The 13,443-nt window shown below is 45.9% G+C and overlaps 1 protein-coding gene across 1 annotated transcript; it reads right to left on the bottom strand.

The window, feature by feature from the left end:
- Positions 1-2,516: 2,516 nt before the first annotated feature.
- LOC120388905 (gastrula zinc finger protein XlCGF8.2DB-like) lies at positions 2,517-4,125 on the bottom strand. The gene has a single exon (XM_039511026.1). The coding sequence runs from the start codon at positions 4,012-4,014 to the stop codon at positions 2,908-2,910; it is 1,107 nt and encodes a 368-aa protein (XP_039366960.1). The 5' UTR covers positions 4,015-4,125; the 3' UTR covers positions 2,517-2,907.
- Positions 4,126-13,443: the final 9,318 nt, after the last annotated feature.

Here is a 13,443-nt window from a genome sequence, read left to right as displayed (position 1 = left end):
CAACCTAACACTGTCTACACTGAGACTCAGGTCACATTAATTACTTCTCTCAGTGGCGTGGATTTTTCACACCCCTGAGAGATGTGGCTATGTCAACGTAGCTTTTCAGTGTAGACCAGCCTCTAGGTGGCTTTTTGACATGAAAGGAAACAGAGTAATCAGCCTTTTCCTTGATACTGATGGTTGACAATTGCAACTTTCCTACCTGCTGGACACATCCTATGACAGATGTCAGGCCTTTCCTTTGCAAATTAAAGTGGGGAAGTCAGTGAGACTTACGGTCTAAGTGGGTAAAAAGTTATACAACTTGTCTCCTTGAGTAGTTTTCCCTTTAATAGAAATTGACTTTAAAGCTAAGCAAAATAAGTTTTATTTGAAATATAAAAAATTAAAGTCGATACTGGGCCAATATTCTCTTATACACTCATTCTCACACACATTCTACCACCCCAACCTTTGGAGGGAGGTTTTTTACCAGAACGCCTTACACCACAGGGAATGGATTAAATCAAATTAACTTTTCAAGATTTGTCATCGTTTCCTGAATTATTTCCAAAATAATTCAGATCATCACTCTAGTCTCTTGCTCTAAACCAACAACTTCACCTATAAATTCATGTTCATTGGTACCAATAACATATTCAAAGAACAAAAATTCTTGTCATATATGTTGGTTTTCTTTTAATCTCCACTGCCAACAACTGAACCTTGGCTCAAGGTGCGGTTTGTCCCAACGTAGGTCCCAACCACTTCTGTGAGTTCATACATCTCAGGATCTTCTGCCATGTGTGTTGGTAGAAGGGGTCTCCTATGTCAGAATGTTTGCAGCATGAGGAAAAAATACCTGTCTTGTCACACTTTTTAATCTTTCAAAGTAGGAGTAGAAGAGAAGTGATTTAAATGCACAACACACAAGAGAAAACTAAGGTCTAGCCTATAGCAGGGGGAGGGATAGCTCAGTGGTTTGAGCATTGGCCTGCTAAACCCAGGGTTGTGAGTTCAATCCTTGAGGGGGCCATTTAGGGAACTGGGGTAAAAATCTATCTGGGGATTGGTCCCCCTTTGAGCAGGAGATTGGACTAGATGACCTTCTGAGGTCCCTTCCAACCCTAATCTTTTATGATACACTAAAGACATTGATCAGTATAACTATATTGCTCAGAGGTGTTAAAAATCCACACAGCTGAGCAAGGTAGTTACACAGCCCTAACCCCCTGTGTAGATAGTGCTACATCAGCAGGAATGTTTCTCCTGCCAACAGAGCCACTGCTGCTTGCAGGGGCTGGAATAATAAAGTCTGATGGGAGAGATCTCTCCCATTGGGTGAGAGCATCTGTAGCAGCACATCAAAGGATGAAATGACATTTTCCCGACCCCTGCTCCTCTTCATTTAAATACAATTTGAACAGTTCCCAATATAACTGTGCTTCAGCACAACCCAGAGCAACATGAGAACAACTGACAATGATACAGTCTGTATCACTGGTGACTCTCTGTAACGATGCTGCCTTTGGCAGGACACAACTGAGAGTATCAATTTAGGACAAATTTCTTAGAGCAGGGCAGTTACAGCCCAATTATTATGGCACCAAACCAGCCAAACAGAGACGACTTTGGTCTCAACCCACTGGCTAACCATAAGTTATACAAGTAATTTCCTTAGACACTCCAGTTTCCCAGTATCATCACCAGTGCCACTTGTTATGGGGATGAATGGTTATGAAAACCAGCACCCCAGTAAAAGAAAAAAAGGTTCTCCCGATTCAAAAGGACCAAGCCCCAAACCCAACTCAATATACAAATCAGATACTATGCCCAAATCCTGCTGTTGCCAATCCTTTAGACTCTAAAATCTAAAGGTTTATTCATAAAAAGAAAATAGATAGATCGATATAGCTCTCTGTGGGTCAGTTGTATAGTTGATGGTCCTTAATGGGCCATCAAGGAGGCAAGGCAGTGCTGCTGACAAATTGTCTGGGGTGTCACCCAGAAGCATAGCACAAGCTTGAAATACAGATAGTATAGAGCAAATACTTATAACTGTAAATACAGAAATGACACAGGCATAGAGATAGCATAAACATAACCAGCAAATCATAACCTTGTCTTAGACACCTTATTCAACCCACTTTATACAAGATTTGGTTCCACTACAGGACCTTAGTTGCAACAATGACCTATACCAGTGGTGTCCAATATGTTTGCCACTAGCTACATGTGGCTAATAGGCTACTGAATTGTGGCCAATGCATATGGCTTTTTTATAATATGGCTAATAAGAAAAATTCAAAACCACGAGTGTGGTTAGCATTGAATTTCTATTGGACACCACTTGTCTCTACGGTCCCAGTTCATATTAATAACATCACATTCTAACAATAACTTTGAAAGAGGAGGAAAGTGGGGAGGGATAGCTCAGTGGTTTGAGCATTGGCCTGCTAAACCCAGGGTTGTGAATTCAATCCTTGAGGGGGCCACTTAGGGATCTGGGGCAAAAACTGGTCCTGCTAGTGAAGGCAGGGGGCTGGACTCAATGACCTTTCAAGGTCCCTTCCAGTTCTAGGAGATGGGTATATCTCCAATTATTACCTTTTTATTACCTAATGTGATGCTCCCTGGTTCCCAATAGGAAGGGCACACTCAAATGAGAGACCTATTTGTCCACCTCAAAACAGGGAGAACTGCAAAAGGCAAAAATGGGCCAATCAACTAGACAAACTGGGATAACAGTGCTGCAAACAGTCAAACAGCTTTAAAAGTTGCTATGTGGGAATCAGGAAAAGTATTAAAGAAAAAAAAATAATGGTAACTCTAGACGTTTTTATCATGTTGAGCCCCCTTGCAGATTCTCTGATGCCTAACATGGTCTGAGTGCAAAGAGAAGGCAGTCCCACATGTAGTGCAGTGTTAGGGTCTCTCCCTTGTGTGGATTCTCTGATGCTGAAACAGACCTGATCTTTGAGTGAAGCTTTTTCCACACTCACTGCATTCAAAGGGCCTCTCCCCTTTGTGGATTCTCCGATGCCTAATAATGGATGATCTGTGAGTGAAGTTTTTCCCACACACACTGCATTCATAGGGTCTCACACCGGTGTGGATATTCTGATGTTCAGAAAGGGCTGCTTTATGAGTGAAGTTTTTCCTACACACACTGCATTCAAAGGGCCGCTCCCCTGTGTGGATTATCTGATGCCTAATAAGGTGTGAGCTGTGATTGAAGTTTTTCCCACATTCACGGCATTCATAGAGCCGCTCCCCTGTGTGGATTCTCTGATGTTCAGAAAGCACTGATCTGTGAGTGAAGCTTTTCCCACACTCACTGCATTCATAGGGCCTCTCCCCTGTGTGGATTCTTTGATGTTGAAAAAGACCTGATCTTTGAGTGAAGCTTTTCCCACACTCATTGCATTCAAAGATCCGCTCTCCTGTGTGGATTCTCTGATGTTCAGAAAGGCCTGATCTGTGAGTGAAGCTTTTCCCACACTCACTGCATTTATAGGGCCTCTCCCCTCTGTGGATTATCTGATGCCTAGTAAGGTGTGATCTCTGAGTGAAGCTTTTCCCACACTCACTGCATTCATAGGGCCGCTCCCCTCTGTGGATTCTCTGATGCCTAATAAGCTGTGATCTAGGAGTGAAGATTTTCCCACACTCACTGCATTCATACAGCCGCTTCCCTGTGTGGATTCTCTGATGACTAATAAGGGCTGAATAGTCACGGAAGTTTTTCCCACACTCAGTGCATGTATTTTTTCTCTTTCCCCTGAGGATTTCCTGTTGTGTTGTGGTTTCCTTAAGGTCTTTCTGAGTTCCTGGACAGGAGATACATTTACCCACTTTCTCCCCTGGCTGGCTTCCCTGTTCTCTTTCTGGTCCGTGCTGAATCTCACAGGATTTTCCGAGCTCATAACTCCTGGACACATTCCTTTTCGATCTTTGCGATAATTCTCTGTGTTTATTCACTTGCTCAACATTTTCCTGCTGAGAATTCTGCTCCTCTTTCTCACAATCCATTGCATCACCTGCTGTGATACAGACAGAAACCTCAAACAGGGATGGAAACGGGAAGAGCAAAATAAAACAGTGCTGGAGAGGTGTCAAGTAAAGATCAGAAACTGAACTCCCCCAAACTTTCCCCCAAATAGGAGAGAGGAGGGGATCAATTCGGCCTTCACATCCCATCTAAATTCACAGAGGGAAGGGAGGAAACTATTTCCTGGTGTCTGCTAGGATCTACAGGAACCCATGAGCTACATTTACCTGGAGGATCTGACCCCTGCTAGGGACAATAATGAACTGAGAGACCTCCCAAGGGCTTTGTAGGGCATCCCAGATGTTTCCTTCAGGCACTTATAGATTCTGAGTTGGTTTAATGTTTCCTCACCTGTGCAGGGAGCTCTCAGGATCTCTCTTTCCTCAGAACCCTGCAGGTCTGGGACCCATGGCTCTTCCCCTTGTTCCAGCTGGGAGATCACATTAGGTTTGGAAACTGGAAACCCTGCTCAGATGAAAGAAAACAAAGGAGTTCAGTTGATTTCATAAGACTTTGTCAAAAAAATTCTATTAATTTAACTTCAGTGCTTAGTGTGACCTGGCGTGCCTGGGGCAGTCCTCACTGAAAATGCCAAGGGCAGGTCAGGCTGAAAAAGGGAGGGCAGATGCTCTCAAAACTGGTGGTTAACAATGAAGTTAAACTCACCGACCAGTCACAAATTGTGCTTCTGATCCCCCACACTGGTTATCGAGAAGCTGAAAAAAGAAATCACACTGCCCCCTTTATTGCATCCCAGTTCTGACTCCCAATCAGCACCTCGGTACAATACAGTGAGGGGTTATTTAAAAACTCTGCTCACACACTAAGTGTTCTTCTGACCCCAAAGGGTCAGCCACATTACTGGGTCATTCTAGGTTTGGACCTTACCCAAAATACATTGCTGCCAGCCAATCCTTTTGTTGACAGAACCTGTAACCGTTAAGTCACTGTTGCAACCACTGTTACATATTTGCAGCAAGAATTGTACAAAGACTGGCATTTGAGGTGTCTAGGACAAGGTTCTGGTTTGCTGGTTATGATTATGCTATCTGTATGTGTGTATCGTTTTTGTAGTTGAAGTTACGAATATTATCATAGAATCTCAGGGTTGGAAGGGACCTCAGGAGGTCATCTATTGTCTCTATACTGTCTGTACTGCAAACTTATGCTATGCTTCTGGGTGACATCCCACACAAGTTGGTATCAGCTCTGCCTAGCCTGCTTGATGAACCAAGAACTTTGCCATTACTGTATGGAATTTATTCAATTTAAACAATTCTAGCTCTTTTTCCTTTTATGAATAAACCTTCAGGTTTCAAATTCTAAAGGATCAGCAACAGCACGATTTGTGGGTAAGATCTGATTTGTATATTGACCTTTGTCTGGGGCTTGGTCCTTTGAGATTGGGAGAACCTTTTTCTTTTACTGGGGTATTGGTTTTCATAACCATTTGTCCCCATAGCAAGTGGCACTGGTGGTGATACTGGAGCGTCTAAGGGAATTGCTTGTGTGACCTGTGGCTTGCCAGTGTGGTAAAACCAAAGTCCTCTCTGGCTGGCTGGTTTGGTTTGCCTTAGAGGTGGAAAAACCCCAGCCTTCGGCTGTAATCACCCCGCTTGAAGCAATTTGTCGTGAATTGGCACTCTCAGTTGGGTCCCACCAGAACCAGCATCGTTACACCTTTAGCATCAAAACTAAAGGTTTATTATAAAAGAAAGATAGAAAGAAAAAGGGAGTTGTTAAATGGTAAAGCAGTCATATACATTCCAAAATCTATAGATTGGGTTCTTAGCAGTATTGGTGAGTTGCTGGCTTGAAAGTCCATCTGGAAGCCATCCACAGTTTGGATGGGTCATTCAGTTGTTTGTTCAAGGCTTCAGTTTGTAGAGAAGTTGCTCCAGCAGTAGGAAGAAGGATTGAAGACAAAATGGAGATGATGCAGCTGCCCTTTATGTTCCTTTTGCCATGTGGCTTGTACTTCTTGTGTCCCAAACACAAGCTTTGTAGCACAGGGCATGGAAAAGCCTTGGAATTCTCAGTACACAGGCATACCCCTGCATGTCTTGCTGACTCAATACATGTATCTTGATCACGAGAGGGCAAACTATGGCCCGGGGGCCACATCCACCCACAGGACGGTCCTGCCCAGCCCCTGAGCTCCTGGCCAGGGAGGCTAGTTCCCCCTCTTCTGCAGCCATGCCACTGTGCAGGTAGTGCTCTGGGGGGAACGCTGCGCTTTCCTGAAGGGCAGCATGTCTAGCTCCATCCGGGCCACATGGCTGCCAGATATGCTGCTCTGAGCAGCATGGTAAGAGGGCCAGGGGTTTGGATAAGGGCCAGGGAGTCACAGGGGCAGTCAGGGGACAGGGGGCAGTTGGGTGGGGCTGAGGTTCGGGGGGGAGGGAATCAGGGGACAGGGAACAGGGGGGATGGATAGGCATGGGAGTCCCAGGGGTCTGTCAGGGGCTGGGTGGGTGGATAGGGGTCAGGGCATTCAGGGGACAGGGAGTGTCATAAACAGACAGTTAAGGGTTAAGGTCTCTTTTACCTGTAAAGGGTTAACAAGCTCAGTAAACCTGACGGACACCTGACCAGAGGACCAATCAAGGGACAAGATAATTTCAAATCTCTGTGGAGGGAAGTCTTTGTTTGTGTTCTTTGTTTTGGGGGCTGTTCTCTTTTTGGATCTAAGAGGGGCCAGACGTATATCCAGGCTCTCCAAGCTTCCTGAAATATTCTCTTCATGCAGTATAGTAAGTATTAGAAAGGCAAATTAGTCTTTTGATTAATTTCTGTATTTGCAAATGTGTGTTTGCTGGAACCATATTTTATTTTTTTGGTTTGCTGTAACTTGTACTTAAGCTATGGGGCGAGGGAGTCCCTTTTGTTTTTATAAGCTGTACCCTGTAAACTTCCATCCTAATTTTACACAGATAGTTTTTTACTTTTTCTTTCTTTAATTTCAGGGGATTAGTTTGACTCATCAGGGACAGGTGGGGGAATGGTTTAGTTCCCTTTGTGTTAAGATCCAAGGAGTTTGGATCTGTGTTCCCCAGGGAAAGGTTTGGGGGGACAGGGAGTGTGCCAAAACACTATAATATTTGGCTGGTGGCAGCAAGTACCAGATCTAAGCTAGGATTTAAGCTTAGAAGGATCCATGCAGGTCCCCATCTTTTGGACGCTAAAGTTCAAAGTGGGGAATAAACCTATGACAGGGAGCATAGGGGTTGGGTAGGGGGTGGGGTCCTGGGAGGGCAGTTAGGGTGAGTGGTCTCAGAAGGTGGAGGTCAGGGGACAAGGAGCAGCGGGGGGGTTGGATGAGTCGGAGATTCTGAGGCGGGCAGTCAAGGGGCAGGAATTCAGAGGAGGCGGGGCCAAGCTGTTTTGGGACCCTTCCTTACCTGGCCCTCCATACAGTTTTGCAACCCCGATGTGGCCTTTGGGCCAAAAGGTTTGCCGACCCCTGCCCTTGATCCTTTCCATGGGCTCATTGTACAGCTGAGGACCCTGAATGGGCCATTAAACAGCATAGGCAGAGCTGACGCCAATATCATACAATCTCAGGGTTGGAAGGGACCTCAGGAGGTCATCTAGTTCAACCCCCTGCTCAGAGCAGGACCAAGCCCAACTAAATCATCCCAGCCAGGGCTTTGTCAAGCCTGACCTTAAAAACCTCTAAGGAAGGAGATTCCACCACCTCCCTACGTAACCCATTCCAGTTCTTCACCACCCTACTAGTGAAAAAGTTTTTCCTAATGTCCAACCTAAACTTCCCCCTCTGCAACTTGAGACCATTACTCCTTTTTGTCTCATCTGCTACCACTGAGAACAGTCTAGATCCATCCTCTTTGGAACCCCCTTTCAGGTAGTTGAAAGCAGCTATCAAATCCCCCCTCATTCTTCTCTTCTGCAGACTAAACAATCCCAGTTCCCTCAGCCTCTCCTCATAAGTCATGTGCTCCAGCCCCCTAATCATTTTTGTTGCCCTCCGCTGGACTCTCTCCAATTTATCCACATCCTTCTTGTAGTGTGGGGCCCAAAACTGGACACAGTACTCCAAATGAGGCCTCACCAGTGCTGAGTAGAGGGGAATGATCACATCCCTCGATCTGCTGGAAATGCCCCTACTTATACAACCCAAAATGCCATTAGCCTTCTTGGCAACAAGGGCACACTGTTGACTCATATTCAGCTTTTCGTCCACCGTAACCCCTAGGTCCTTTTCTGCAGAAGCTGCCCAGCCATTCGGTTCCTAGTCTGTAGCAGTTTCTGGGATTCTTCCATCCTAAGTGCAGGACTCTGCACTTGTCCTTGTTGAACCTCATCATATTTCTTTTGGCCCAATCCTCTAATTTGTCTAGGTCCCTCTGTATCCTATCCCTACCCTCCAGCATATCAACCACTCCTCCCAGTTTAGTGTCATCTGCAAACTTGCTAAGGGTGCAGTCCACACCATCCTCCAGATCGTTAATGAAGATATTGAATAAAACCGGCCCCAGCACCGACCCTTGGGGCACTCCACTTGATACCAGCTGCCAACTAGACATGGTACCATTGATCACTACCTGTTGAGCCCGACCGTCTAGCCAGTTTTCTATCCACCTTACCGTCCATTCATCCAGCCCATACTTCTTTAACTTGCTGGCAAGAATACTGTGGGAAACTGTATCAAAAGCTTTGCTAAAGTCCAGAAATAGCACATTCACTGCTTTCCCCTCATCCACAGAGCCGGTTATCTCATCATAGAAGGCAATTAGATTAGTCAGGCATGACTTGCCCTTGGTGAATCCATGCTGACTGTTCCTGATCACTTTCCCCTCCTTTAAGTGGTTCAGAATTGCTTTCTTGAGGACCTGTTCCATGATTTTTCCAGGGACTGAGGTGAGACTGACTGGCCTGTAGTTCCCTGGATCTTCCTTCTTCCCTTTTTTAAAGAGGGGCACTACATTAGCTTTTTTCCAGTCATCCGGGACCTCCCCCGATCGCCATGATTTTTCAAAGATAATGGCCAATGGCTCTGCAATCTCATCGGCCAACTCCTTTATCACCCTCGGATGCAGTGCATCCAGCCCCATGGACTTGTGCTCGTCCAGCTTTTCTAAATAGTCCCGAACTACTTCTTTCTCCACAGAGAGCTGGTCACCTGCTCCCCATACCGTGCTGCAGAGTGCAGCTGTCTGGGAGCTGACCTTGTCTGTGAAGACAGAGGCAAAAAAAGCATTGAGTACACTAGCTTTCTCCACATCCTCTGTCACTAGGTTCCCTCCCTCATTCAGCAAGGGGCCCACACTTTCCTTGACTTTCTTCTTGTTGCTAACATACCTGAAGAAACCCTTCTTGTTACTCCTAACATCTCCGGCTAGCTGCAACTCCAAGTGTGATTTGGCCTTCCTAATTTCACTCCTGCATGCCTGAGCAATACTTTTATACTCCTCCCTGGTTATTTGTCCAATCTTCCACTTCTTGTATGTCTGGGGGTGTCACCTAGAAACACTGCACAAGTCTGGAAATACAGATATACTCTAAATATCTATAACTCACAATAGAAAGGTGATACAAACATAGAAACAAAATTATCATACTTGGAAAATCATAACATTTTACATGGTATATCTAGCACGATTCACTGCTATTTTATCACATTGGTATTAATAATAGAATAATAATATAAAGTGCCTCAATTCCATAGTGTCACACTTCGTAAACCAGTGAATTCCCAGGACCAGCTCCCCAGGGCCTTGAAGATGCCAAACACTCTGCTTATGAGGGACTGAAATACCCACATATCTGCTGGGAACACACACAGACAGTGTGTCAGTTTGCACCCCTATGTTGACTCTTCAAGAAAATTATGACGAATTTTGTACATAGTATAGTTGGGAGGTATCATTTTAAAACACAATCTACTGAATATTATCCTCCTGTTAAAACGTGTAGCAACACTGTATGTAAAGTTATGAGATTTTACTGTATTATATTACTGAAAAAGTTACAGTTCTGGGGAACACTCACAGACCAGTTCCTCAGAGACTGCAAGGCAAACAGCTGGTCAAATAGCCATTCTCTGGAGGGGGAAGGTGTGAAGACCACATTTACATTCCTTCACTGGAAGCTCATATCTACAACAGACAGCCTGTCACCATGACTCAGCTGAGAACTGAAGTTGTTTCTAGTACACAGGACTGAGCTATAAAAAGAGGTGAGGAAAATGCTTGACACTCTCTCTCCCTCCCTTTCCCTCTGCTCATGAAAACTCATGAAGAACTGAACGTGGGTGGCAGGGGCAGGTTAGAGGGAGTCTTGGCTGAAAGGAAGCCAAGGAAGCCACCCTGTTTCAGCATATGATGAGAGAAACATTTGCTTTGAATCTGTTTTAGCTTCTCAAGTTAAACATTAGTTTGTGTTTTATTTGGATTTCTTTTGTAAACAATTCTGACTTAAGTGCCTATGGGTAATGAGGCATTAAACTATAAAAAAAAAAAGATTTTAACAATCTTGCTTAATCCAAACATGCTGGTTAGATAGAACAATAAAAGTGTGTTGGAAACTCCCTTTGGAATAACAAGGCTGGTGCATGTCATTTTCCACTGATGAAACGACAGACTTCATATGAGCTTGCGTTGTTCAGTAGTGCACATTCCTGGGGAAAGTCTGGGACCAGAGAATTTTCCAGGGTTCTCCGGTGGTGTACTGCAATTCGTGAGTCACTGACTAGCAGCACTCAATACTGTGAAGCTGGGAGCGAGTTACATGCTGGAGACTGTGTGTTAACTGCCCGGGAGTGGCTGCTCTCACAGTAAAGCAGTGTAAAAGGCACCCCAGCTTGCGGAACTGAGGGGAAACAGCTGTTCAACACTCCAGATTGCACCATGGTTAATGTCACAGACACTCAGTTTCAAAGTGGTTCCTAAAACACCAAGAAACTAAATCCATGTCCCAGAAATTGAAGTCTCCAGAGAGAGGGCAAGTCTCCCTGGCACTGCTTCTTGTTGACGGACAGGTCCAGAGACAGTGAGAGTTCTGGGGAAGCTGGGAACAGGAAGCATGGACTGGTGGGGTTCAGGGGAGAAAGGGAACAGGAAGGGCAGGGATATTACTGAATGCAGGATCTCAACAGTTCTAGATGTCAGGATAACACATAGTGCAGCCCACTGGAAAACATAATCCCAACTATACATACAAAATGATGGGGTCTTAATTAGCTGGTCCCACCCAAGGGAGGGATCTTGGACTCACTGTGGATAGTTCTCAGAAAACATCCACTCAATGTGCAGCGGCAGTCAAAAATCAAACAGAATGTTGGGAATCATTAGGAAAGGGATAGATGAGAGAAAATATCAAATTGCCTCTATATAAATCCATGGTATGCCCACACCTCAAATACTGCCTGCAGATGTGGTCACCCCATCTCAAAGAAGATATAATGGAATTGAAAAAGGTTTAGAAAAGGGCAAAAAATGAGTAGGGGTATTGAAGAGCTTCTGTATGAGGAGAGATTAAGAAGACTGGGACTTTCCAGCTGGGAAAAGAGATGAAGGGGGGAAAGGAGAGAGGTTTATATAATCATGACTGGCATGGAGAAAGTAAATAAGGAAGTGTTATTTATTCCTTCTCATAACACAAGGACTAGGAATCACCAAATATATATATATAGGTAACAGGCATAAAAACAAACAAAAGGAAGTGTTTCTTCACATGATGCAGTCAACCTGTGGAACTCTTTGCCAGAGGAGGTTGTGAAGGCCAAGACTATAACAAGGTACAAACAAAGAACATGATAAATTCATGGAGGATAGGTTCATCAATGGCTGTTAGCCAGTGAAGATATCTGTAGCCTCTGTTTGCTAGAAGCTGGCAAAGCATGTCAGGTATAATTGGAGATATACCTATCTCCTAGAGCTGGAAGGGACCTTGTCCAGACTCTTGCCTTCACTAGCAGGACTAAGTACTGAGTTTTGCCCCAGATTCCTAAGTGGCCCCCCTCAAGGATTGAACTAACAACCCTGGGTTTAGCAGGCCAATGCTCAAACCACTGAGCTATCCCTCCCCCCTGGTGATGGAGCATTTGATGATTACCTGTTGTGTCCATTCCCTCTGGAGCACCTGGCACTGGCAGTATACAGGGCAGTGTGGATCGCTGGACAGACCCAGTATGGCTGTTTTTTATGTACTAGGGAATTGAGTGAGTCCAGTGTAATGGGAGGGAGCAGGAAACTCCCTGGGTGTGAAGAACACTGGGAAATTAGAAGCTATAATTCAGGAGCAACAGACTCTAATTAGTCTGGAAAAGCAGAATGTGAAAAAGAACAATCGGGGTCTTGTGAGTTCAGGAACAAGGGACTCAAAAATCAAAGGAGCCTGCAGAGAAGAGAGATTATGGCTATTTCACATGGTGATGGGGGAGCAAAACTCTCCATGTCAAGAAGTTTCATTACCAACCTAAGCCATTTTCACATGCTGATGAGAAATCCAGATCAGTGAGGAGTTGTGTTGTCTGTACAGGTAAGTCTTATCATATGCGGGGGTTCCGTTCTGCGGTTATCGCGTAAAGCGAAAACCGCATATACTGAAAATTATATCCCAGAGCCCTTTAAATCCCACCTGCAGCTCCCGTGGCAGGGCCGGAGCAGCATTTAAAGGGCTCCTCCGGGCTCCTGCCACCACAGGGACCTCAGAGGAGCACTCTAAATGCTGTCCCACAGCTTTGGCAGCCAGAGCTGCGGGCGGGATTTAAAGGGCTCCACCAGGCTTCCCACGGCAGCGGGGAGCACAGAGGAACCCCTTAAATGCTGCCCCGGCCCAGCCGCCGGAGCTGCGGGCAGGATTTAAAGGGCTCTGCCAGCCTTCCCGCCACGGCGGGGAGTCCAGTGGAGCCCTTTAAATGCCACCCCGGCTCCGCCGCCGGAGCTGCTCCCGGCGGAGCCCTTTAAATGCCGCCCCGGACCTGCTGCCGGAGCTGTGGGCGGGATTTAAAGGGCTCCGCTGGGCTTCCCGTTGCGCTGGGGAGCCCGGTGGAGCCCTTTAAATCCCACCCGCCGCTTCGGCAGCTGGGCTGGGGCTGGCATTTAAAGGGCCCGGAGCGCCACGGTGGCTGGAGCCTCGGGCCCTTTAGTTCGCTCCAGGGGCTACCAGCCACCTCTGCAGCTGGGAGCCCCTTGGGTGATTTAAAGGCCCTGGGACTCCCAGCAACATCTGGTGCCCCAGGACCTTTAAATCTTGAGGCCACGCCTCTTCCACTTGAGGCCACGCCCCCGGACTCCAGCCCTTCAGCATAAAGCTGAAATCACGCATGTTAAATTCGCATAAATTGCGACAGACCTGTAATCTTGGGTGAGATTCAGTGTTCTGCTGCTGGAGCTCCCTTGTCTGGATACTCCCTGCCAGCATTCAAGAATACACTGAGTGTCTGT

Source organism: Mauremys reevesii, linkage group 22 (assembly GCF_016161935.1).
Source record: "Mauremys reevesii isolate NIE-2019 linkage group 22, ASM1616193v1, whole genome shotgun sequence".
Taxonomy (NCBI): Eukaryota; Metazoa; Chordata; order Testudines; family Geoemydidae; genus Mauremys; species Mauremys reevesii.
This window is presented reverse-complemented; position numbering and strand designations above follow the sequence as displayed.

What these genes read in the sequence shown, in the direction of transcription:
- LOC120388905 (XM_039511026.1), bottom strand. Translation starts at nt 4,014, where the DNA reads ATGGATTGTGAGAAAGAGGAGCAGAATTCTCAGCAGGAAAATGTTGAG.